The following is a 27,282-nucleotide window of genomic DNA, read 5'->3' as shown; positions in this document are numbered from 1 at the left end:
TCTGGAATAATTTTTGAAGCATGAATAATTTATCCCAAGTTCGGAATATATAATTTTTCTTTAACAAAGGGAAATAGTTGTGATAATTCAAGTTATGCGCTTGAATAAATTTTGGGAATTTATTTGACATCGTGGTGTAAAGTAAGAAGAGCCAACGAAGGAATTTTGGGCGGCCGCCGAATAATCGAAAACCGAGAAAAATGAGATAAATAACTTTAATTAGGAGGCATGCATTTTTATTTATTTATTTGAAAAGTGTGTTGATATTTAAATATTAGCTAAATATTAAAGGTGAATCATCGCAAGTGAATCGTGATACCAAGGGGAAGAGAGTACTTGAGAATTAAGCAGTCGAGGTGGGCTTTCTTTTACTAAACTCTTTTACGCTTTTAAAAGTATGATTATGGTGGAATAAGGGTGGTTTAAATTGTTATGTTGTGCCATGTTTGTTTTGATGATGAGATTGTCGCCTGATGCCTAGTTTGTGAGTTCGCTCCATTAGGCTATAGGGCTATTGTTAAACGAATTCGGGTCTGAGTAGGGCCGCAAACCCTATCAGGTTAGTGTACACATGTGGGATCATGAGCCGTCCTTGCTAGTCGGCCGGTCTCGTGGGCGAATAGTGTGGCCACACTTTCGTCGCACTATGGAAATGTTGTGATTGATGGATTGTTGTGAAAGTGGGGAGATTGTTTTGACTGGCTAGTGTATGATAATGTTTTTGTGAACTCGATTATTTTCTCAAATTAAAACTTGAGTTCACTGTGGTATAGATGGCATAACTTTTATCAAATGTTTTCGGCATGAGCCCACTGAGTATTTTTATAGTACTCAGCTCTGCATGTGTTTTCCCTATGTGCAGGTTGAGCGGCGACGAGAATATGGTGGTGTTGAGCAAGTAAATTGGAGAATAAATTTTTATCTTTGAACTATGAGTGTCGTGGTGTCATCACACATGACGTCACTCTTTCTCTTGGTCGTTTCCGCTGTGACTTTATTTTTACTTATCGTTTATTGGACTTGCAACTTGGATTGTTTGGATATTGGATCCTTGGAATTTTGTTGGATAATGTCAAACTTTTGATCGTTTTTCCTTGAATATTAATTGTTGGTCAAACCCGTTATTGAAACCCTAGTTCTCTGTGTCTGTTTATTAAATTCTTTTAATCACGATAGCCCGTATTTATCCTAAAGGGCGGTCGTGACAGTTTGGTATCAGAGCCTCAGTTTCTTTCCGCTCTGGACCCAAGAGTCTTTTTGGAGTCAAAATCTATTCTTGTACTAATTGGCTAAAGTGTTAAACGTCGAAGGCTCAACACCACAACTCGTCACGCCCAACCACGAAAGAGAGGTTAGAATATTTTGGCGACTTTTAAATGAATTACCAAAATTTTTGAAATTCGATGGAAAAATGGTTCCTTGCGAAAATGGCAATTTTGGGCCTATTGGAAATTTAAAGTAAATGCTATGGCTTTTGAAAAGTGTTGTGGTCATACGAGACGTGAGACACTATGGGAGTATGTGATTAAAGGCGTTGAATGTTATGGATATTGAAGTGTGAATATGAATCACATGCTTGAGGCGAAGACTTTTTATTACATGTTTGAACTGTGAATTTAACTTGAAGGACATACATGTTGATTACCTGAGCGAATTTTTTTTTTATGTCTATGTGGTCGAAATTGTATGATTACGAAACTGTGAATACAAAGCATGATGAGTGCATAGTTGCAATTTTGTGATTGTGATACAGATGTCCATGAACTGTATGATTTATGAAATGTGATTCTATGGACGATGAATTGATTGAGTTACTATTTTAAATATTAATATATGCTGGATGAAATGCTATGGAATGCCAAATGGTTTATATGGATAAACATATTTGACTATGCAATATATAAAAGACGTTTTATGTGATGATAATTCATGATTGATGAAGTACGAGGTATCATATAGAATCATTATGAAAGTGAAATGTGAAATTTTGAACTTCGTTGCAAATGTAGAATCCATATGAATCTTGAATTAAGCAATGATCGAATATATGTTGAAGTATGAGACTATGAACTATGTTTGGAAAACATAGAGTGCCTAAGAAGTATCCTAGGCTGAACGTGCTCGAACATAGTTGTAAATTGATAACTACAATATCACTTTCCTGAGTGATGGGACAAACGAAAACATATACTTCGAACTAGACAGATTATTATAATTGCCTATTGTTTTCCCTGGATTATAAGAACAAAACGAAAGAAGGTTTCTAACGAGATCAAGAAAAGAAGAAATGTTGGGTGATGTATCCTTACAACGACGAGAAATTTTGCCTGCAATCAAATAAAGTGAATGCAATCGTGCGTAACATGTTAATGCAACGACGCGTTACAAATATGACAACACTTATGACACGTTAAGGCCAGGAGGGTTATTACCATGTTTTAATGAGAATGACTGCTAGGGCGTGCCAAAAACAATATGAAGATGTGACCTCCAAGGACAGTTAATTGTTGTAACGACCAAGAATCTTGACTTAGAATCTAGAGTTTTCGAGAACACTTCTATTATCTTCGGGAAATGACGGAATGGCACCTTTGTAGCTAGAATGGATGAATTTAATTGACAGTACTTACTTGGATTCTCAGAAATTTCTTTCTATCAAGCTCCTTAACAATGGTATTCTTTTCGTGCATTTAAAACTTTTGATTGATCTGCAATTTGCAAGTGATGCATCACTGTTTCCTTTTAATGAAATTAGTGACTCATTCTTGTTCCTCTTGAGTCATTTTCGGAGCCATTCTAATCAAGGGAAATTTCAATAGTGCTCCTCATGTTGAAACCCGTTCTGATCCAAGTAAGACTGTTAAGTAGATTTCTAAATTCTTGATACAAGACCCTCAAGAAAGACAATGGCTCGATCTCTGCAAACACATATGAGGAATAAGTTTCAAGAGACACATACAAAAAGATGATACACCAACAACACGAGGAGTCAAATATTCTTGCATCCACGCTTAGTTGTAGCAAGCGGCTGAAGAATCGAACGTTATGCCCTACCTAGATATTAGGTCTTGAGAAATACAAAGCTGAGAGAAGCCGTGTACACCAAATGATCATGTTTTGCGGCTCAGAATTTATATAAGTGGTTGACCAAGGGATATACGGATAACAACAGAAAGTTGTGAGTAGGAGTATTTAAGATCGTCGTATAAGAGCATCACTGTACGATAGTATTGGAATGAAAATACGAGCACCGGATAGATTAAGATATACGAACGAAGGTCGTCGACGAGATGAATCGTCCAACAAGTGGAGAAATTGAATCAACTAAAATGGGAAACAATCGAAAGGAGAAACGCGTGCAAGCACCATCACCACCAGCTCCTCCGTCTCCAGTAGACTGAAAAATTGTGAAGATGTTCTTAAAACAAAAACCACCCGTCTTCGATGGAATGGGAGAGCCGGAAAAGGGCTGAGAGTTGGATACGCGCTTTGGAGCGTATTTTCACGATTCTGATGTGCAACAATGCGGAACGAATGACTTGTGTGACCTACCAATTGACTGGGTCTGCTGACTTCTGGTGGGATACCAAGATGAAGACCACGCCACGAGATCAAGTGGGTAGAATGACTTGGGAGAACTTTAAGGAGGCGATATATAACGAGTACATACCAAAGATATACTGAAAGGCAAAGGCGGCTGAGTTTTACAACTTAACCAAAGGGCGTATGTCGGTGACTAAATATAACCGCGCACTCTGCGATATGACTCGGTATGCACCTGAACAAGTTGACACCGATGAGAAGCTGGCTGATAAGTTCCGTGAGGGTCTAAGGCATGAGATTAAGATGGCATTAGCTAGTCGTGGGAGACTTACATACGCGGAAGCGTTGGCCCTCTCACTAGATGTGAGGCAACTATGCCCAAGGAGAGGGCGATGTGAAACACTACACTGGCCTTACCTCCACCACATCATTCCCGGGAGAAGAGGAAGTGGGATGGGAACAGGACCCACTATGACAGCAAGAGGTACCAGCCTACCCAGAACCAACCACAGTATAGAGGCAGACAAAACTTCTCTAATCAGAGGAGTGACTTCCGACCCAGACCACCACAATGCAATGTGTGCTCCAAGTACCATTTCGGAGAGTGCAGAATGCTGAATACCACCAAGTACTTCAACTGTGGTGGAAATGGCCACTACTTTAGAGAGTGCCCGAGCAAGAATGTGGGGATGGGCTTAAGGCAGAACAATCAAGGGTTCCGTCCACAGTCGAGGGCACCACCGGCGCAACCAAGGGTGAATCATGATCAACCTCAGCGACAACAACAACCTCGCCGCCCAAGACTTCCCTCCCAGGCTAGAACATATGCGCTAAGTTCTAAACAACCCAAGACTGAACAAGGGAGTCACGAGAACGGATACCTGACGGGTATGGGCGAAGTTCTCGATACACCTATTGTTGTGTTGTTTGATACGGGCGCATCGCATTCTTTCATATCAGAACTATGTGTGGACACATTAAGTTTGCCAGTTACTAAATCTGAACATGAGATGATGGTGACCTCACCGGTGGGAGGGGTAATAGAGATTTCTCGAATATGCTCGGACATAGAAATTGTTATGGGGGAACTTAGGCTAGTCGCACACAACTTACAAGTTATGGCCGTGAAGGATGTCGACGTAATCTTGAGAATGGATTGGTTGACTGCGAATTTTGCTACTATTCGATGTAAGGAGAGACAAATATCATTACAAGCCCCTGGAAAGGAACCAATCGTGTATCATGGAATCACGATGAATAGAAAAACATCTATCATCTCCGCACTCCAAGCCACTACGATGTTGATAAAAGGGCGTCCTGCCTATCTGGTCTATCTACAAGGAGATGAGAAGGAAGAAAGGAAAATGGAGGATGTCGCTGTTGTACGAGAATTTCCACACGTCTTTCCCGAAGCGTTGTCTGGTCCACCGCCAGATCGACAATTGGAGTTCACAATCGACCTAGAGCCAGGGTCGGCATCGGTGTCCAAGGCCCTATATCGAATGACACCTAAAGAGTTGGAAGAACTCAAGATACAACTACAAGAGCTTATGGACTTGGGTTTCATTAGACCCAGTGTTTCACCGTGGGGCGCGCCTGTGCTTTTTGTGAAGAAGAAGGATGGATCGATGAGAATGTGTATCGATTATAGAGAGTTGAACAAGATGACTCTCAAGAACAAATATCCACTGCCGAGAATAGATGACCTATTCGATCAACTTCGTGGAGCTGGTCTATTCTCAAAGATGGACTTAAGGTCCGGATACCATCAGTTGAGAGTCCAACGAGAAGACATACCGAAGACTGCTTTTCGCACGAGATATGGTCACTATGAGTTTGTGGTAATGCCGTTTGGATTGATAAATGCACCTGCAGTATTCATGGATTTGATGAATTGAGTATTCCATCCATATTTGGATAAATTCGTTTTGGTCTTCATAGATGATGTACTCGTCTACTCGAAGGATGAAAAAGAACATGAGGAACACCTACGAATCACATTGGAGACATTGAGGAGTGAGAAACTGTATGCCAAATTCAGCAAGTGCGAGTTTTGGTTTAAGGAAGTGAACTTCCTTGGTCACATTGTGTCAGCAGAGGGAATCCGAGTGGACCCCGCCAAGGTTGAGGCGGTACAGCAATGGAAAGCACCTTCAACACCAAACGAGATTCGGAGTTCCTAGGCTTGGCAGGATACTACCGAAGGTTTGTAGAGGGATTCTCCAAGATTGCGAGACTCATGACCCAACAACTCAAGAAGGGGGTAAGAGTCAATTGAACCCGAGAGTGTGAGGCAAGTTTCCAACTGTTGAAGGAAAAGCTAACTAGTGTACCGATTTTAGTTGTGCCAGAGCCTGGAGTGAACTACGTGGTATACACTGAAGCTTTGAAGGTGGGACTTGGATGTGTATTGATGCAAAACAACAAAGTGATTGCTTACGCATCACGACAATTGAGGCCACACGAGTTGAACTATCCAACCCACGACTTGGAGCTAGCAGCGGTAGTACACGCCTTAAAGATTTGGAGACGTCATCTCTACGGAGTCCGATGTGAGATCTTTACGGACCACCAAAGCCTAAAGTATTTCTTCGAGCAGAATGATTTGAACAAGCGGCAACGAAGATGGCTCGAGTTGGTGAAAGACTACGATTATGGCATCAACTACCACCCCGGCAAAGCAAATGTAGTGGCAGATGCTTTGAGCTGGAAGGACCATTCCCAACTGGCTACTTTTCTCATCAAAGAAGAAAGCCTGATTCGTGAGTTTAGCAAGATGTGATTGGAAGTGGTGAGGGCACCTGAAACAGAGGAAGCGCGAATCGCCACTTTAGCTGTTGAACCTGACCTAAGGTCAAGAATTATTGAAGCACAACAGATGGATGCGAAATTGGAGGAAAACTCATGTGGAAGTGCGAACCGGCAGATCGGGGAATTTTAGTGAAGAAGGTGACAAGGCCCTTACTTTCGAATGAAGACTAGGCATACCGGATAACGAGGAACTCAAAAACGAAGTTATTAGTGAAGCACATGAGACTCCTTACACCGCCCACCCAGGAAGTACGAAAATGTATCAAGATCTGAAGAAGTCCTTTTGGTGGAATGGTATGAAGAGGGACATAGCGTCATTCGTCGAAAGGTGTCTAGTCTGCCAGCATGTAAAGACTCTACATCAACGACCTTATGGAAAGTTACAACCGCTAGAGATTCCTGAGTGGAAATGGGAACACATCGCCATGGATTTCGTGACGGGATTGCCGAGGACTCTGAGAGGGAACACCGCCATTTGGGTAATTATAGATCGACTTACCAAGAGTGCGCACTTCATACCGATTCTTATAAGCTATGGGTCCAACAAGCTAGCTCAAATTTACATAAAGGAGATAGTCCGATTGCATGGAGTCCCAGTGACTATCACGTCCGATCATGACCCAAAATTTACCTCAAGATTTTGGGTAAGTCTACAGAAAGAGCTTAGAACCAAATTGAACTTCAGCACAGCATTTCACCCGCAAACCGATGGACAGTCCGAAAGAACGATCCAAACTCTCGAGGATATGTTAAGAGCTATGGTACTCGACCGAGGAGGAAGTTGGGAGGTAGCACTACCACTGATTGAGTTCGCCTACAACAACAGTTTTTAGGCAACGATAAACATGGCGCCGTATGAGGCATTATACGGAAGAAAGTTTAGATCGCCGCTCTACTAGGATGAAGTTGGCAAGAGAAGAATACTTCGACCCGATGCAGTTGAAGAAATGGTAGGAATCATTCTGCAAATTCGTGAAAGGATAAAAGAAGCTCAAGACAGACAGAAATCATACGCGGATGTCCGACGAACTGACTTACAATTCCAAGTTGGCGACAATGTTTTCCTGAAGGTATCCCCATCAAAAGGGATAACACGATTTAGCTACAAGGGAAAATTGAAGCCGCGATTTATTGGGCCCCGTCACATATCGATTGGCGCTACCACCAAACCTTGGAAAGTTGCACAATGTTTTCTATGTGTTGCAGTTACGAAAATACGTGTTCGACCCAAAGCACGTGATCCGTTTTGAGGAAGTCGCGTTGAATCCAGACTTGAGCTACGAGGAGATACCCCAATCTATTTTGGACCGAAAGATCCAAAATATGAGAAATAAACCTGTTGCTTGTGTGAAAGTAATTTGGGAAAATCATGGGCATGAAGAAGCCACGTGGGAGAATGAGGACAAGATGGTGAAATTGTACCCAGAACTCTTTACTTGAGGGTAACAAATTTCGAGACGAAATTTCTGTTAAGGTTGGTAGGATGTAACGCCCCACTTTTTGAACCCTAATTTTCTAACCCTAAAGTACTTGCATTTAATGCTTTTAATGTTGCGAAGTCTGTGGATTAATTGTCGAGTGGAATAGTTGATGGATACTTTGTGTGACCTAATTTTGAGTTGGAATTTTGACTGGATCAACTTTGTTGAAAATGTGACGTTGATGCTTTGAATAGTTAATGTGAGGTGAAATTAAAGGTTTTTGAATAATTGATAATTTGGTATGAGAGCTAGAAATTGTGAAGTAAATCACAATGTGAATTTCAATAATTCCTTTCCGTGAGGAATATTTATTGGACTCAATTCCGTGTTGGATCCGATAAATTGAATAAATAATATAAAAATTCAGTTTGTTACAAATAAATTGTGGGCTGCACAATTTAAATAAAATACAAGGGATCGTGAATTAAACTAATATAATTAATTTCGACCTGTTGACTTGGTCACCAAGCTGCATTAATTCAAATTTTAATTAAAGATTCTGCAGAGATTTTCCTCCTCCGTGATCTGCAAATAAATACCGAACAAATTCAGATTAATCAAAAAAAAAGAATTCAAATTCTTCTCCCCTCAACCCACGATTAAAACCGTTTCTCTCCTCACCCCTAAATCTCTCCCACATCTTTAACCACCCTCCCTCTATTTTATACACTTCAAATCAGTTTTGTTTTCTCTCCTATCGTTCTATGCAATCAAGAAAAATAAGTTTCATTCTCTTAAGGTAATCTCACAAATTTCTCTCTAGTTTTCAAGATTCAAACCAACTCATCTAATCTCCTTCCGGCAGATATCAAGAATCCAACTCGAAGGAGGGAGCTAACGATAATTCTCTCAAAATTCGTTCAAGGTATACTCCTTTTCACAAACTAGCAGCAGAGAATTACCTATTCAATTTCACTACCAATTTCAACTTTCAACTACACTTCTCCAGATTCTCGAGAAGCAGAGGCCGAATTCTTTTGACAACTCAAATAAGCCGAGGTCGAGCCTCACGCAGGCCAAAGGTATATGATCTCTTGTTCTTTGCATACCATGTAACCAGCGCAACATACGACAACGATAACTAAATCAAACTGATAACTCAAACAAAACCGAATCAAAGAATCGAACTTTAATTTCACGAAATCAATGTAAGAACTTTACCCGCGGGCTGGTTTGGGTTGGTTTCAGGGCAGCGCATTATTGTTTCGGAGGCTGCCGAACAGAGAGTGGCGGAGCAACAACGGCGAGGCACGTGCTCGGGGTTGCTGTTCGGCTGATTGGTACCGCAGCTGCGGCTGACTTCGGACAGCCGAGACGGGGTTGTTTTCACGATGGAGAACGGAGGGATAACAGTGGTGACTGGACGTTGAGGAAGGATCAGTGGCGGTGGATGAATCGGCGGCGGCTCGGCTGGATTGGACGACAGCAGCGGTGCCGTGTCTTCCCGGCGAGACAGCAACGGCGTCGCGATTTCCGATAGCAGTAGCGGCATAGTGATTTCGACGGTGAGCGGCGGCCGGCGTCGAGGGGTGAGTCGGAGGAAGGCGACGGAAATAGAAAAAAATTGGGGATCTTTGAGGGATTTTGTGAAAGAGAAGAAGGTGGGACACGGTTTGACCGAGAGTGTCACGACCGCCCTTACTAAGGATAGTAAAGACGGGGAAATCGTGACTAGGGAAGGAACTAAGAAGCGGGGAAGAAATGGGGGAACAATAAAAGGCAACATTTAACACGAAAATCGATCAAATTTCAAAAGAAATATCTTCATCATTTAAACAGTTAAGCAGCGGATTAATGTCTCAAGGTTATTAATGTCATAAAACAGTGTGGGGCAAAACGAAAGACTTTAACAAGAACGATTCGAAACACGGCAGCGAAAAAACAAGTATCAAAGGAGAGTCATAGGATGACGCCCATGTATGAAGACACGACGCATCCGGAATTCTTAACGCTCGACTCAACATTCACCGCAACATCACCGCTCAACCTGCACATAGGGAAAACACATGCAGGGCTGAGTACTTAATATACTCAGTGGGCTCATGCCGAAAATATTTGATAAAAGTTATGTCATCCATATCATAGTGAACTCGAGTTTTACATTTAGAAAAGAAATATCATCGAGTATCACAATAACAATTTCATAGACTGGCCAGTCAAAACAATCTCCCCACTTTCTCATCAATCAAACAATCACATCATCTTTCCATAGTGCGACGAAAGTGTGGCCACACTATTCGCCCACGAGACCGGCCGACTAGCAAGGACGGCTCACGATCCCTTCTGTGTACACAGCCTGATAGGGTTTGCGGCCCTACTCAGACCCGAATTCGTTTAACATAGCCCTATAGCCTAATGGAGCAAGCTCAACAAACTAGGCATCAGGCAACAATCTCATCATCAAAACAAACATGGCATGACATAACACTTTAAACCACCCTTATCACACCATAATCATACTTTTGAAAGCGTAAAAGAGTTTAGTAAAAGAAAACCCACCTCGTTCGCTTAACAATTCAAAATCCAACTTATGGCAACTCTTATTCCTCGAGCTCGCGTATACACAAACTCCCTTCCTCTTTCTCGGCTTCTTTCCTAGCCTCTCCATTCTCTTTCCTTTTTTTTTTCGCTTTCCTTCCTCCCCTCTTCTTTTTAATACATCACGTAAATATATTTATACCGAGGCTTACTCCCCTCCCCCTCTTCCCTATGAGACATAGTTGTATCCAATATTTCTCCAATTATAGCTGTGATGTACTTTAAATAATTTAACTAAAATAGTTACATTGTGTACACGTAGTAATTATGTAGTGTACACGTATAGATACACTATAAAACATACATAGAAAATTGGGTGACTAACCTATTCCATGCAATTACACGTGTATACACTGATATACATATATGGGCATATAACATATTTTATTATATTAAATTAATGTTATCTCAATATATATTTGCATGCACAAATATAATACTTCCATGCACACTATCTCGTTTATTACATATGTACATATGACTACGATTTAATATTTAAGATAGCACATATACATATAATATACAATAGTATTATTTGTAAATATTCTGCATTACTTTTATAATACTCACGACAACTAATTTCACGTGATAAACTTAATCACATAGAAATTAAATTTCATAAAAGTATTTCCCATTCAACATCCACATCAATAAAATAAGTCACAAATTTTCAGGGTGTTACATCCTTCCCCTCTTAAGAGAAATTTCGTCCCGAAATTTGGTTGTCCCACATAAATACTTCGAGGTACTTTCACACATAACACATACCTAGGACATCATGTCAGTGATGCTCATGTTCCACATAATCATACCATCACATTATCATATTCACACATGTATAATCTAGCCAAAACATCCTTATCAAATCATCATCAAATTCATATTCTTTCAATAACTTAAAACATACCTCACTTTCTTGTGGTTGAGCGTGATGTTTCGGATGTTGAGCCTTCGTGACACTTTTAGTCTAGGGGTACTAATCTAGACTTAATCTGAAAGAAGACTCTCGGACCAGAGCGAAAGAACGAAGCTCTGATACCACTTTGTCACGACCGCCCTTACTAAGGATAGTAAAGACGGGGAAATCGTGACTAGGGAAGGAACTAAGAAGCGGGGAAGAAATGGGGGAACAATAAAAGGCAACATTTAACACGAAAATCGATCAAATTTCAAAAGAAATATCTTCATCATTTAAACAGTTAAGCAGCGGATTAATGTCTCAAGGTTATTAATGTCATAAAACAGTGTGGGGCAAAACGAAAGACTTTAACAAGAACGATTCGAAACACGGCAGCGAAAAAACAAGTATCAAAGGAGAGTCATAGGATGACGCCCATGTATGAAGACACGACGCATCCGGAATTCTTAACGCTCGACTCAACATTCACCGCAACATCACCGCTCAACCTGCACATAGGGAAAACACATGCAGGGCTGAGTACTTAATATACTCAGTGGGCTCATGCCGAAAATATTTGATAAAAGTTATGTCATCCATATCATAGTGAACTCGAGTTTTACATTTAGAAAAGAAATATCATCGAGTATCACAATAACAATTTCATAGACTGGCCAGTCAAAACAATCTCCCCACTTTCTCATCAATCAAACAATCACATCATCTTTCCATAGTGCGACGAAAGTGTGGCCACACTATTCGCCCACGAGACCGGCCGACTAGCAAGGACGGCTCACGATCCCCTCTGTGTACACAGCCTGATAGGGTTTGCGGCCCTACTCAGACCCGAATTCGTTTAACATAGCCCTATAGCCTAATGGAGCAAGCTCAACAAACTAGGCATCAGGCAACAATCTCATCATCAAAACAAACATGGCATGACATAACACTTTAAACCACCCTTATCACACCATAATCATACTTTTGAAAGCGTAAAAGAGTTTAGTAAAAGAAAACCCACCTCGTTCGCTTAACAATTCAAAATCCAACTTATGGCAACTCTTATTCCTCGAGCTCGCGTATACACAAACTCCCTTCCTCTTTCTCGGCTTCTTTCCTAGCCTCTCCATTCTCTTTCCTTTTTTTTTCGCTTTCCTTCCTCCCCTCTTCTTTTTAATACATCACGTAAATATATTTATACCGAGGCTTACTCCCCTCCCCCTCTTCCCTATGAGACATAGTTGTATCCAATATTTCTCCAATTATAGCTGTGATGTACTTTAAATAATTTAACTAAAATAGTTACATTGTGTACACGTAGTAATTATGTAGTGTACACGTATAGATACACTATAAAACATACATAGAAAATTGGGTGACTAACCTATTCCATGCAATTACACGTGTATACACTGATATACATATATGGGCATATAACATATTTTATTATATTAAATTAATGTTATCTCAATATATATTTGCATGCACAAATATAATACTTCCATGCACACTATCTCGTTTATTACATATGTACATATGACTACGATTTAATATTTAAGATAGCACATATACATATAATATACAATAGTATTATTTGTAAATATTCTGCATTACTTTTATAATACTCACGACAACTAATTTCACGTGATAAACTTAATCACATAGAAATTAAATTTCATAAAAGTATTTCCCATTCAACATCCACATCAATAAAATAAGTCACAAATTTTCAGGGTGTTACAGAGAGGGAGAGGGGATTAGTTTCCTTTGGACTCTTTTCTTAATGGGCCACTAATGTCACGCCCGCAATTTCTAAGGATAGAAAACACGGTTGATCGCGACTAGGGGAGGATTAAAGAAGCGGGAAAGAAGGGGAAAACAACACAACTCGACCATAGCCCGAAACAAATGGGAATAGCTCGAATAAAATCAGAGTATCATTTCAACAATCGACAACTCCAAATGAAAATATCTCAACAATACACGAACTCAAAAGAAACAATATTTAGCGGAAGCATTTCGAGAGAAGAATAATATTATGTATGAAGACACAATATATTCGGAATATTAAAAGCAAACACAAATCTTTACCAGCTCTGCTCAACACCCACCGTGCTCGTCACAGCTCAACCTGCAAATTTTTAAAAAGAAATGCAGGGCTGAGTACTTGATGCACTCAGTGGACTCATGCCGAAAACATTTTCAATAAAAATATTTATCATGCCATTAACGAGTGACCTCGGGGTTTTAACTTTGAAAGGGCCCGAGTCACTAAAACATTTCACCAACATCATCATCATCAACCTCAACATCATCAACATCACCATACCATATCTGAACATACATGACGAGGAATGTGGCCACATTCCAAGCCACTAGACCGGCCAACTCAAAGAGATAGCGCACGATCTACGGGGTGTACACTAGCCTGAGTAGGGACTCGCTCCCTAGTCAGACCCGAATTCGATTAACCATACATGGCAAAAGCCACTTCAGATAGGTCCCATAGCAACACAAAAAAAAAATGGCATGACAAACATATTTCGCAAAAATAAATATACTTAGGACATAGTCCTTATTTAAAAAGAAAGCCCACCTCAAATGCTTAACTCATCGACACTTTCTTGTTCCAACCGCAACAACGTGCCCAAGTTCCCCTTTTTTTTGAAATAACATGATATGCAAAATTAGACTTTGCAAAATAAATAAATTTATCAATGCATGCATCTTAAGTGGGTGCTCAATTTATCCCTTTCTCTTTTTTAGCATAACCTCATATCTCAAACTCGTTCCAACGTTAACTCAAAATTTCAGAACTCGGACTCATCAATTAATCAAAACAACATCAACAAAATTATACTTCCATCCGTCGGCATTAACTTAACATAGCTCAAAATAAAAACCCCATAGCAAGCAATTTACTGGCCAAATCCGATCATATGCAGGCAAAATAAAGGAACAAGAAATACATATTATACTCCCTCACAGTACACGTTTATACTCCCTCACAGTACACGTTTATACTCCCAATCCAACACAGAATGAATAATTAATAACAATCAAAAGAATTGAACTTAGATATTCCCACATCACTACACGTATGTACTCCCCTTCAAAAAAAAATTATTAACATACATCCAACTCAACACAAGAAAGAAACAGAAAATAGGAAAACTTAAAAAGTACTCCAAGCCAACTCATCTCCCTCTTTCTCTGGTTCTCAAAATTTTCGTCCAACATCACAAATAGGAAGTACCCATCTCTCTTCTAAAACTCACGTCTCTCTCTCCCTCCACATTCTCCTACAAATTCACAGAACAGATCCTCTCCTCTTTTTCCCAAATCCCAATCTTTTACTAAAATTCTAGTTGTTCGTTTCAAATATTTATGGGCAGGTAGAAGAATTTAGGAATCAGAATTGAAGAGAAACTCAAAAGGCACATTCTAAGTATTAAAGATCGAAGCTTTAGGAGGGAGCATCATTCAACAGTTCCAAAATTTTCAAAAGGAATTTGTTCCCGTGTGTGATTATGTGAAACTAAATCATGGAATGGGATGCAGAGGATTCAGAAAAAAATAGTGGATATACCTTTAAAAAGAAGCAAAAATTGCACAAGCAGAAGGTATTGAAACAAATCACGGCTTTCTCTGCTCCTTCACACTGTGATATTCAAGAATCTTGATTATGGAATCAACAAGTATGCAGATTTTCGTAGTCAATGAAACGAGACGAAATACCTTTACGGAGGAGAAGAAAAAATTGCAGAAACGGCGGATGATAAAAGACACAGTTGTGGAAAGAGATATATGTTAATTCTGTAGAGATGTGGTTTGCTTGTTGGAGAGATTTTAGGGAATGGAGGTATTGGTGAAGTAACCGTGTACAATGAGATTAGGAGAGGCTTTGACTGATTAATAAATGAGAATTAAATTGGGCTAGAATAAAAATAGATAAAAGTGATAGATCCAAATATTTGATTTAGGATACTAATTAAATTGTAGTGTTTTCTTTTAGTACCTTAGTGTTATTCCGAGTACTTGTAAACAATAGCTCAATTTTTTTCCATCCACGAGCCACACGTCATTCTTGTCGACTACATTCACCACACGATTTACCAACAACAAAGCAAGCATTTACTGTTTCCATTCGCAACCCAACAAAACAAAGACAGACAATATTTTATTCAGGATCCATCACCTCGCTCATTATCAAAATGAAATCTTAACGTAAAAAGTAATAAAAAAGGTCGGGGTATTACAATCTACCCATCTTAACAAAAATTTCGTCCCGAAATTTGCTTACATCCTTTGAATAAAATATTTCTCCATTAACTTGTAATCCAATTTCCAAGCAGCTTCCTCGTATCGCTTAAAAAATTAACAACTATAGTTGAAATAGTATCATCCCCTAAATTCCTTTTGTCATCCAATTCTCAAACGACTTCCAAGTATTCACGATGTTTCCACATACATCACTTTCACGGTTTCAACGAATTTATTTCTCAGCTCTTGCACAATCCAATTTATGATAGCCTCGATTTTTTCATAATTCAGAATATGAGTACGGGCTCTATTGCTCTCGATCGTAGGGCTCCATTTCCTTTCTCTTACGGCAGTAATCAAATTTTTTTTCTATAATGTTATTGTATACCACTATTCGTAATTACTCCGTCACTCCTTTGTTAATCTCGTATCAGTCAACCACTTATATAGATATCACGTATAGCACTAAAAGGTTATTGGTCGTAAAAGCATTTTCACCACATTTTGTTTCTCAAGATCTAATATCTAGATGTATAGCATAATGTTTGATCCCTTAGCAGCTCGCTATAAGCGGTACGTAAAAGCTGAAAATTTAACACATCGTGTTCTTGGTTATATCGATTCCTTTAGTTGGTGTATCACTCTTACGCATATCTGATTATAGAAACTTATTCCCCGTGTGCATTCGAAAAGTTCAACCTCACCCTTTCCTCCAAGTCTAGTATTAAGAACTCGAAAATCGATCAAGCAGTCTTACTTGGATATGAATGGATTTCAAAATTGTAGCAACACTGCTGAAAGTGTCTTAATCAGAAAGGCTGCAGAATTGATCAAGAAAACAAGAACAACATTTCTAGCTCGACTCTTCTTAATCTCATCACCAACTTGAGAAAATTGGTTTGTAAACAAAGCAAGGACTAAACCCATTGAACTTAACACATCCATTCTGAGAATTAAATGGTTTAAACGGTATCAAATAAAATCCATAGAGCTTGAGAATTTACTTCTGATGAGAGCTCGAAAGAATGTGAGATAGGTCATGATAACAGGATGAAACTGAATTAAGTCTCAAATTCCATAGTAGGCTGCCAAATAAGATTTTTCAATTGTCAAATCAAATTTGCAAAATTCGGCATCAATGAATGATGGTTCAAACATGTCATGACATGAGATGGTCAATCGTGGAAGGATTTAGAAGCATAGACAAATGTCATAAAGTAGAATTGATCATGGTTCGACGACATCATGCTATTGAATAATGAAATCACATCAATGGATTCACAGGTTTGCAACCGACGTGAAGTGAACTCTTTAGGAAAATCAGCTAGATCAAACATGTTAAGGAAAAAGAGAACACGATAGCCTTAACTTGGTGTTGCAAGAAAGAAAAATCATTGCTTGAACAATATATGTAGTGAAATTGAGCTAAAAAGAATTTCACTTCTGCAAGAAAGAACTTGCCACATGCATAGTTACGAAATAAAAAAGGTGTACAAAGGTTCCAATAAGAATATTCCATCCTTTGAAGAAACATGTATGGGAGATGTGATCATACTGAAGGTCATAACTGGAAACAACTTTAGAAATGAAGTTTAATGACGGAAGCTCATAAGGTCAAAGATTTTCCTTACGAAAGATAAATCAAAAAGACTACTAATCAAGATATCCAAAGTTACGAAGGCAAGAACCAATTCTCAAGAACTGAAAGTGAGTCATGACTCGATATAGGAAAAGAAATAATGGGCATTACTTGCAAAGCATGAGTCAAACAAGGTGGTTAAATAGGCAAGGGCTCACGGTTATTCAATACTTATCGAAAAAAAAAACTTAGAATCCAAGTAAGTACTGTTGATTAAAATCATTCATTCTAGCTACGAAGGTCACACTCTCTCGTTAATCTTTCTGAGGCCGAACATGGTAACATCGTCCTATGAAACCGCGGATTCCAAGTTGATATTCATCACGTCATTACAACAAAATAATTGTAGTCAGTCAAAAGCCATATCTTCATAATATTCTTTGCACGTGATAACAGTCATTCTCTTAAAACATTTTAATCATCCGTGTGCTTCTCTGCCTCCAATAAAGGCCGTCTCCATCGTGTTGCTACTTTTAGGAAATCACGCAAGATAGACTATACTAATTTAAATTTTGATTACGATCTCTCGTCGTTGCATGGATACATCGTCTAACAAATCTTCTTGTCTTGCACCCTCTTTCGTGTTTGAAATCATTTCGTCTACGTGATCTTCCTCTTCTTGAAATTTTCCTCGTATTCTTTTTGATCTTATCGTTTAGGGAAAACAATAGGAAATAGTAAATATCCAACTAGGGATAAAATGGTCCACACACAGCTTGCTCTAAAGTTTAGCGTAGTTCCAAGAAATAGCAAAAGTTTCATGATCCAGCGGTCTCCATCCTCTATCTCAATCCTCTCGCCTCATATCTCGATAATTTAGAAATTTCGCCCCACTTTCCATTCTCGTTCATTTTCATCACTCAGGAAAGTGATAGATTAATTGTCAACTTACAACTATGGTTCGCGCACGTTCCATCTAGCTTAGTCTCAGGCACTCTAAGTTCACAACACATTTCACCACCTCATAGATCAACAAATATCACATTTAAAGTCATTCATACTTCAAATAACAAGTATAATACACAACATTTCGCTTCCCAAAACACAACGCTTTCACATTTCACATCTACTTTCAACACAAACATTTTCGTCAAAACTCACACTTTTCTCAAAAGAAATTCAACATCTCACTTTCAACTTTAAAGTACAAGTTTTGACTCAAAACTCAAAGCATACTTGAACATCAACTTTCATCTTTCATGTAAAAACAAACAATCTGTCGTCCCTCATCCAAAACCCGTTCTTTTCTCAAACATCAGCAAATACTCTTCTCAACTCGAAATCAATCCCTCACGGAAAGATTTTACTTCGTTGTTCGCATAAACATTTTTCTCCTCTTTCACTCTCAAAAATTTTCTCATCTTCCTTTCTCCAAAACTTTCGCATAAAAATTCTCATAAAATAAATTACCTCTTTCACGGTTGAGCGTGGCGAAGCGGGATGTTGAGCCTTCAATACACAATTATTATTTATCTTCTTTTTTTTATTTTATTTATTATTTTAGTCTAGCGAAACAAGTCTAGACTAAGACTGAAAAAGACTCTCGGGTCCAGAGTGGAAAGAAAAATTGCTCTGATACCACTTTGTCACGCCCGCATTTTCTAAGGATAGAAAACACGGTTGATCGCGACTAGGGGAGGGTTAAAGAAGCGGGAAAGAAGGGGAAAACAACACAACTCGACCATAGCCCGAAACAAATGGGAATAGCTCGAATAGAATCAGAGTATCATTTCAACAATCGACAACTCCAAATGAAAATATCTCAACAATACACGAACTCAAAAGAAACAATATTTAGCGGAAGCATTTCGAGAGAAGAATAATATTATGTATGAAGACACAATATATTCGGAATATTAAAAGCAAACACAAATCTTTACCAGCTCTGCTCAACACCCACCGTGCTCGTCACAGCTCAACCTGCAAATTTTTAAAAAGAAATGCAGGGCTGAGTACTTGATGCACTCAGTGGACTCATGCCGAAAACATTTTCAATAAAAATATTTATCATGCCATTAACGAGTGACCTCGGGGTTTTAACTTTGAAAGGGCCCGAGTCACTAAAACATTTCACCAACATCATCATCATCAACCTCAACATCATCAACATCACCATACCATATCTGAACATACATGACGAGGAATGTGGCCACATTCCAAGCCACTAGACCGGCCAACTCAAAGAGATAGCGCACGATCTACGGGGTGTACACTAGCCTGAGTAGGGACTCGCTCCCTAGTCAGACCCGAATTCGATTAACCTTACATGGCAAAAGCCACTTCAGATAGGTCCCATAGCAACACAAAAAAAAAATGGCATGACAAACATATTTCGCAAAAATAAATATACTTAGGACATAGTCCTTATTTAAAAAGAAAGCCCACCTCAAATGCTTAACTCATCGACACTTTCTTGTTCCAACCGCAACAACGTGCCCAAGTTCCCCTTTTTTTTGAAATAACATGATATGCAAAATTAGACTTTGCAAAATAAATAAATTTATCAATGCATGCATCTTAAGTGGGTGCTCAATTTATCCCTTTCTCTTTTTTAGCATAACCTCATATCTCAAACTCGTTCCAACGTTAACTCAAAATTTCAGAACTCGGACTCATCAATTAATCAAAACAACATCAACAAAATTATACTTCCATCCGTCGGCATTAACTTAACATAGCTCAAAATAAAAACCCCATAGCAAGCAATTTACTGGCCAAATCCGATCATATGCAGGCAAAATAAAGGAACAAGAAATACATATTATACTCCCTCACAGTACACGTTTATACTCCCTCACAGTACACGTTTATACTCCCAATCCAACACAGAATGAATAATTAATAACAATCAAAAGAATTGAACTTAGATATTCCCACATCACTACACGTATGTACTCCCCTTCAAAAAAAAATTATTAACATACATCCAACTCAACACAAGAAAGAAACAGAAAATAGGAAAACTTAAAAAGTACTCCAAGCCAACTCATCTCCCTCTTTCTCTGGTTCTCAAAATTTTCGTCCAACATCACAAATAGGAAGTACCCATCTCTCTTCTAAAACTCACGTCTCTCTCTCCCTCCACATTCTCCTACAAATTCACAGAACAGATCCTCTCCTCTTTTTCCCAAATCCCAATCTTTTACTAAAATTCTAGTTGTTCGTTTCAAATATTTATGGGCAGGTAGAAGAATTTAGGAATCAGAATTGAAGAGAAACTCAAAAGGCACATTCTAAGTATTAAAGATCGAAGCTTTAGGAGGGAGCATCATTCAACAGTTCCAAAATTTTCAAAAGGAATTTGTTCCCGTGTGTGATTATGTGAAACTAAATCATGGAATGGGATGCAGAGGATTCAGAAAAAAATAGTGGATATACCTTTAGAAAGAAGCAAAAATTGCACAAGCAGAAGGTATTGAAACAAATCACGGCTTTCTCTGCTCCTTCACACTGTGATATTCAAGAATCTTGATTATGGAATCAACAAGTATGCAGATTTTCGTAGTCAATGAAACGAGACGAAATACCTTTACGGAGGAGAAGAAAAAATTGCAGAAACGGCGGATGATAAAAGACACAGTTGTGGAAAGAGATATATGTTAATTCTGTAGAGATGTGGTTTGCTTGTTGGAGAGATTTTAGGGAATGGAGGTATTGGTGAAGTAACCGTGTACAATGAGATTAGGAGAGGCTTTGACTGATTAATAAATGAGAATTAAATTGGGCTAGAATAAAAATAGATAAAAGTGATAGATCCAAATATTTGATTTAGGATACTAATTAAATTGTAGTGTTTTCTTTTAGTACCTTAGTGTTATTCCGAGTACTTGTAAACAATAGCTCAATTTTTTTCCATCCACGAGCCACACGTCATTCTTGTCGACTACATTCACCACACGATTTACCAACAACAAAGCAAGCATTTACTGTTTCCATTCGCAACCCAACAAAACAAAGACAGACAATATTTTATTCAAGATCCATCACCTCGCTCATTATCAAAATGAAATCTTAACGTAAAAAGTAATAAAAAAGGTCGGGGTATTACAACTAACTTCATATTTTTCAGTTTTTGTGTTGGGCTCTATCATTAATTGATTTGGGCTCAAATTTTTTTTAAATGGAGGGATAAGTGGGTAGTATGATGGTAAGCCACTTGAATAAAATTTTTGGGCCGATAAGTAATTGTTGGAAATTATTTGACTAAATTTCAGAATAATTTTTGAAGTATGAATAATTTATCCCAAGTTCGGAATATATAATTTTTCTTAACAAAGGGAAATAGTTGTGATAATTAAAGTTATGCGGTTGAATAAATATTGGGAATTTATTTAACATCGTGGTGTAAAGTACGAGGAGCCAATGGAGGAATTTTGGGCTGCCACCGAATAATCGAAAACTGAGAAAAATGAGATAAATAACTTTAATTAGGACGCATGCATTTTTATTTATTTATTTGAAAAGTGTGTTGATATTTAAATATTACCTAAATGTTAAATGTGAATCATCGCAAGTGAATCGTGATACCAAAGGGAAGAGAGTACTTGAGAATTAAGCAGTCGAAGGCTCAACACCACAACTCGTCACGCCCAACCACGAAAGAGAGGTTAGAATATTTTGGCGACTTTTAAATGAATTACCAAAATTTTTGAAATTCGATGGAAAAATGGTTCCTTGCGAAAATGGCAATTTTGGGCCTATTGGAAATTTAAAGTAAATGCTATGGCTTTTGAAAAGTGTTGTGGTCATACGAGACGTGAGACACTATGGGAGTATGTGATTAAAGGCGTTGAATGTTATGGATATTGAAGTGTGAATATGAATCACATGCTTGAGGCGAAGACTTTTTATTACATGTTTGAACTGTGAATTTAACTTGAAGGACATACATGTTGATTACCTGAGCGAATTTTTTTTTTATGTCTACGTGGTCGAAATTGTATGATTACGAAACTGTGAATACAAAGCATGATGAGTGCATAGTTGCAATTTTGTGATTGTGATACAGATGTCCATGAACTGTATGATTTATGAAATGTGATTCTATGGACGATGAATTGATTGAGTTACTATTTTAAATATTAATATATGCTGGATGAAATGCTATGGAATGCCAAATGGTTTATATGGATAAACATATTTGACTATGCAATATATAAAAGACGTTTTATGTGATGATAATTCATGATTGATGAAGTACGAGGTATCATATAGAATCATTATGAAAGTGAAATGTGAAATTTTGAACTTCGTTGCAAATGTAGAATCCATATGAATCTTGAATTAAGCAATGATCGAATATATGTTGAAGTATGAGACTATGAACTATGTTTGGAAAACATAGAGTGCCTAAGAAGTATCCTAGGCTGAACGTGCTCGAACATAGTTGTAAATTGATAACTACAATATCACTTTCCTGAGTGATGGGACAAACGAAAACATATACTTCGAACTAGACAGATTATTATAATTGCCTATTGTTTTCCCTGGATTATAAGAACAAAACGAAAGAAGGTTTCTAACGAGATCAAGAAAAGAAGAAATGTTGGGTGATGTATCCTTACAACGACGAGAAATTTTGCCTGCAATCAAATAAAGTGAATGCAATCGTGCGTAACATGTTAATGCAACGACGCGTTACAAATATGACAACACTTATGACACGTTAAGGCCAGGAGGGTTATTACCATGTTTTAATGAGAATGACTGCTAGGGCGTGCCAAAAACAATATGAAGATGTGACCTCCAAGGACAGTTAATTGTTGTAACGACCAAGAATCTTGACTTAGAATCTAGAGTTTTCGAGAACACTTCTATTATCTTCGGGAAATGACGGAATGGCACCTTTGTAGCTAGAATGGATGAATTTAATTGACAGTACTTACTTGGATTCTCATAAATTTCTTTCTATCAAGCTCCTTAACAATGGTATTCTTTTCGTGCATTTAAAACTTTTGATTGATCTGCAATTTGCAAGTGATGCATCACTGTTTCCTTTTAATGAAATTAGTGACTCATTCTTGTTCCTCTTGAGTCATTTTCGGAGCCATTCTAATCAAGGGAAATTTCAATAGTGCTCCTCATGTTGAAATCCGTTCTGATCCAAGTAAGACTGTTAAGTAGATTTCTAAATTCTTGATACAAGACCCTCAAGAAAGACAATGGCTCGATCTCTGCAAACACATATGAGGAATAAGTTTCAAGAGACACATACAAAAAGATGATACACCAACAACACGAGGAGTCAAATATTCTTGCATCCACGCTTAGTTGTAGCAAGCGGCTGAAGAATCGAACGTTATGCCCTACCTAGATATTAGGTCTTGAGAAATACAAAGCTGAGAGAAGCCGTGTACACCAAATGATCATGTTTTGCGGCTCAGAATTTATATAAGTGGTTGACCAAGGGATATACGGATAACAACAGAAAGTTGTGAGTAGGAGTATTTAAGATCGTCGTATAAGAGCATCACTGTACCATAGTATTGGAATGAAAATACGAGCACCGGATAGATTAAGATATACGAACGAAGGTCGTCGACGAGATGAATCGTCCAACTAGTGGAGAAATTGAATCAACTAAAATGGGAAACAATCGAAAGGAGAAACGCGTGCAAGCACCATCACCACCAGCTCCTCCGTCTCCAGTAGACTGAAAAATTGTGAAGATGTTCTTAAAACAAAAACCACCCGTCTTCGATGGAATGGGAGAGCCGGAAAAGGGCTGAGAGTTGGATACGCGCTTTGGAGCGTATTTTCACGATTCTGATGTGCAACGATGCGGAACAAATGACTTGTGTGACCTACCAATTGACTGGGTCTGCTGACTTCTGGTGGGATACCAAGATGAAGACCACGCCACGAGATCAAGTGGGTAGAATGACTTGGGAGAACTTTAAGGAGGCGATATATAACGAGTACATACCAAAGATATACTGAAAGGCAAAGGCGGCTGAGTTTTACAACTTAACCAAAGGGCGTATGTCGGTGACTAAATATAACCGCGCACTCTGCGATATGACTCGGTATGCACCTGAACAAGTTGACACCGACGAGAAGCTGGCTGATAAGTTCCGTGAGGGTCTAAGGCATGAGATTAAGATGGCATTAGCTAGTCGTGGGAGACTTACATACGCGGAAGCGTTGGCCCTCTCACTAGATGTGAGGCAACTATGCCCAAGGAGAGGGCGATGTGAAACACTACACTGGCCTTACCTCCACCACATCATTCCCGGGAGAAGAGGAAGTGGGATGGGAACAGGACCCACTATGACAGCAAGAGGTACCAGCCTACCCAGAACCAACCACAGTATAGAGGCAGACAAAACTTCTCTAATCAGAGGAGTGACTTCCGACCCAGACCACCACAATGCAATGTGTGCTCCAAGTACCATTTCGGAGAGTGCAGAATGCTGAATACCACCAAGTACTTCAACTGTGGTGGAAATGGCCACTACTTTAGAGAGTGCCCGAGCAAGAATGTGGGGATGGGCTTAAGGCAGAACAATCAAGGGTTCCGTCCACAGTCGAGGGCACCACCGGCGCAACCAAGGGTGAATCATGATCAACCTCAGCGACAACAACAACCTCGCCGCCCAAGACTTCCCTCCCAGGCTAGAACATATGCGCTAAGTTCTAAACAACCCAAGACTGAACAAGGGAGTCACGAGAACGGATACCTGACGGGTATGGGCGAAGTTCTCGATACACCTATTGTTGTGTTGTTTGATACGGGCGCATCGCATTCTTTCATATCAGAACTATGTGTGGACACATTAAGTTTGCCAGTTACTAAATCTGAACATGAGATGATGGTGACCTCACCGGTGGGAGGGGTAATAGAGATTTCTCGAATATGCTCGGACATAGAAATTGTTATGGGGGAACTTAGGCTAGTCGCACACAACTTACAAGTTATGGCCGTGAAGGATGTCGACGTAATCTTGAGAATGGATTGGTTGACTGCGAATTTTGCTACTATTCGATGTAAGGAGAGACAAATATCATTACAAGCCCCTGGAAAGGAACCAATCGTGTATCATGGAATCACGATGAATAGAAAAACATCAATCATCTCCGCACTCCAAGCCACTACGATGTTGATAAAAGGGCGTCCTGCCTATCTGGTCTATCTACAAGGAGATGAGAAGGAAGAAAGGAAAATGGAGGATGTCGCTGTTGTACGAGAATTTCCAGACGTCTTTCCCGAAGCGTTGTCTGGTCCACCGCCAGATCGACAATTGGAGTTCACAATCGACCTAGAGCCAGGGTCGGCATCGGTGTCCAAGGCCCTATATCGAATGACACCTAAAGAGTTGGAAGAACTCAAGATACAACTACAAGAGCTTATGGACTTGGGTTTCATTAGACCCAGTGTTTCACCGTGGGGCGCGCCTGTGCTTTTTGTGAAGAAGAAGGATGGATCGATGAGAATGTGTATCGATTATAGAGAGTTGAACAAGATGACTCTCAAGAACAAATATCCACTGCCGAGAATAGATGACCTATTCGATCAACTTCGTGGAGCTGGTCTATTCTCAAAGATGGACTTAAGGTCCGGATACCATCAGTTGAGAGTCCAACGAGAAGACATACCGAAGACTGCTTTTCGCACGAGATATGGTCACTATGAGTTTGTGGTAATGCCGTTTGGATTGACAAATGCACCTGCGGTATTCATGGATTTGATGAATTGAGTATTCCATCCATATTTGGATAAATTCGTTTTGGTCTTCATAGATGATGTACTCGTCTACTCAAAGGATGAAAAAGAACATGAGGAACACCTGCGAATCACATTGGAGACATTGAGGAGTGAGAAACTGTATGCCAAATTCAGCAAGTGCGAGTTTTGGTTTAAGGAAGTGAACTTCCTTGGTCACATTGTGTCAGCAGAGGGAATCCGAGTGGACCCCGCCAAGGTTGAGGCGGTACAGCAATGGAAAGCACCTTCAACACCAAACGAGATTCGGAGTTCCTAGGCTTGGCAGGATACTACCGAAGGTTTATAGAGGGATTCTCCAAGATTGCGAGACTCATGACCCAACAACTCAAGAAGGGGGTAAGAGTCAATTGAACCCGAGAGTGTGAGGCAAGTTTCCAACTGTTGAAGGAAAAGCTAACTAGTGTACCGATTTTAGTTGTGCCAGAGCCTGGAGTGAACTACGTGGTATACACTGAAGCTTTGAAGGTGGGACTTGGATGTGTATTGATGCAAAACAACAAAGTGATTGCTTACGCATCACGACAATTGAGGCCACACGAGTTGAACTATCCAACCCACGACTTGGAGCTAGCAGCGGTAGTACACGCCTTAAAGATTTGGAGACGTCATCTCTACGGAGTCCGATGTGAGATCTTTACGGACTACCAAAGCCTAAAGTATTTCTTCGAGCAGAATGATTTGAACAAGCGGCAACGAAGATGGCTCGAGTTGGTGAAAGACTACGATTATGGCATCAACTACCACCCCGGCAAAGCAAATGTAGTGGCAGATGCTTTGAGCTGGAAGGACCATTCCCAACTGGCTACTTTTCTCATCAAAGAAGAAAGCCTGATTCGTGAGTTTAGCAAGATGTGATTGGAAGTGGTGAGGGCACCTGAAACAGAGGAAGCGCGAATCGCCACTTTAGCTGTTGAACCTGACCTAAGGTCAAGAATTATTGAAGCACAACGGATGGATGCGAAATTGGAGGAAAACTCATGTGGAAGTGCGAACCGGCAGATCGGGGAATTTTAGTGAAGAAGGTGACAAGGCCCTTACTTTCGAATGAAGACTAGGCATACCGGATAACGAGGAACTCAAAAACGAAGTTATTAGTGAAGCACATGAGACTCCTTACACCGCCCACCCAGGAAGTACGAAAATGTATCAAGATCTGAAGAAGTCCTTTTGGTGGAATGGTATGAAGAGGGACATAGCGTCATTCGTCGAAAGGTGTCTAGTCTGCCAGCATGTAAAGACTCTACATCAACGACCTTATGGAAAGTTACAACCGCTAGAGATTCCTGAGTGGAAATGGGAACACATCGCCATGGATTTCGTGACGGGATTGCCGAGGACTCTGAGAGGGAACACCGCCATTTGGGTAATTATAGATCGACTTACC

At 39.5% G+C, this 27,282-nt stretch overlaps 1 protein-coding gene and 1 long non-coding RNA gene across 2 annotated transcripts; one reads left to right on the top strand and one right to left on the bottom strand.

The window, feature by feature from the left end:
* Nucleotides 1-18,907: 18,907 nt before the first annotated feature.
* LOC121761850 lies at nucleotides 18,908-20,625 on the bottom strand. The gene is made up of 3 exons (XR_006042111.1): nucleotides 20,552-20,625; nucleotides 19,559-19,619; nucleotides 18,908-19,093 (listed from the first exon to the last, which is right to left on the bottom strand). It is a non-coding gene; the product is annotated as an uncharacterized LOC121761850 (long non-coding RNA).
* A 4,035-nt stretch (nucleotides 20,626-24,660) lies between these two features.
* LOC121760472 lies at nucleotides 24,661-26,912 on the top strand. Its single transcript, XM_042156131.1, has 2 exons — nucleotides 24,661-25,159; nucleotides 26,761-26,912. Exons 1-2 carry the CDS (start codon nucleotides 24,661-24,663, stop codon nucleotides 26,910-26,912), a joined length of 651 nt encoding a protein of 216 aa, XP_042012065.1.
* Nucleotides 26,913-27,282: the final 370 nt, after the last annotated feature.

The sequence above is a fragment of the Salvia splendens genome, chromosome 13 (assembly GCF_004379255.2).
Source record: "Salvia splendens isolate huo1 chromosome 13, SspV2, whole genome shotgun sequence".
Lineage (NCBI taxonomy): Eukaryota > Viridiplantae > Streptophyta > Magnoliopsida > Lamiales > Lamiaceae > Salvia > Salvia splendens.
The sequence above is the reverse complement of the archived record's forward strand: the minus strand, read 5'-3'. Positions and strand labels throughout refer to the sequence as shown.

What these genes read in the sequence shown, in the direction of transcription:
- LOC121760472 (XM_042156131.1), top strand. Translation starts at nt 24,661, where the DNA reads ATGGGCTTAAGGCAGAACAATCAAGGGTTCCGTCCACAGTCGAGGGCA. An exon ending in GAATTTTGCTACTATTCGAT is followed by an intron (nt 25,160 to 26,760) that starts GTAAGGAGAGAC and finishes TGTGATTGGAAG; the next exon opens with TGGTGAGGGCACCTGAAACA.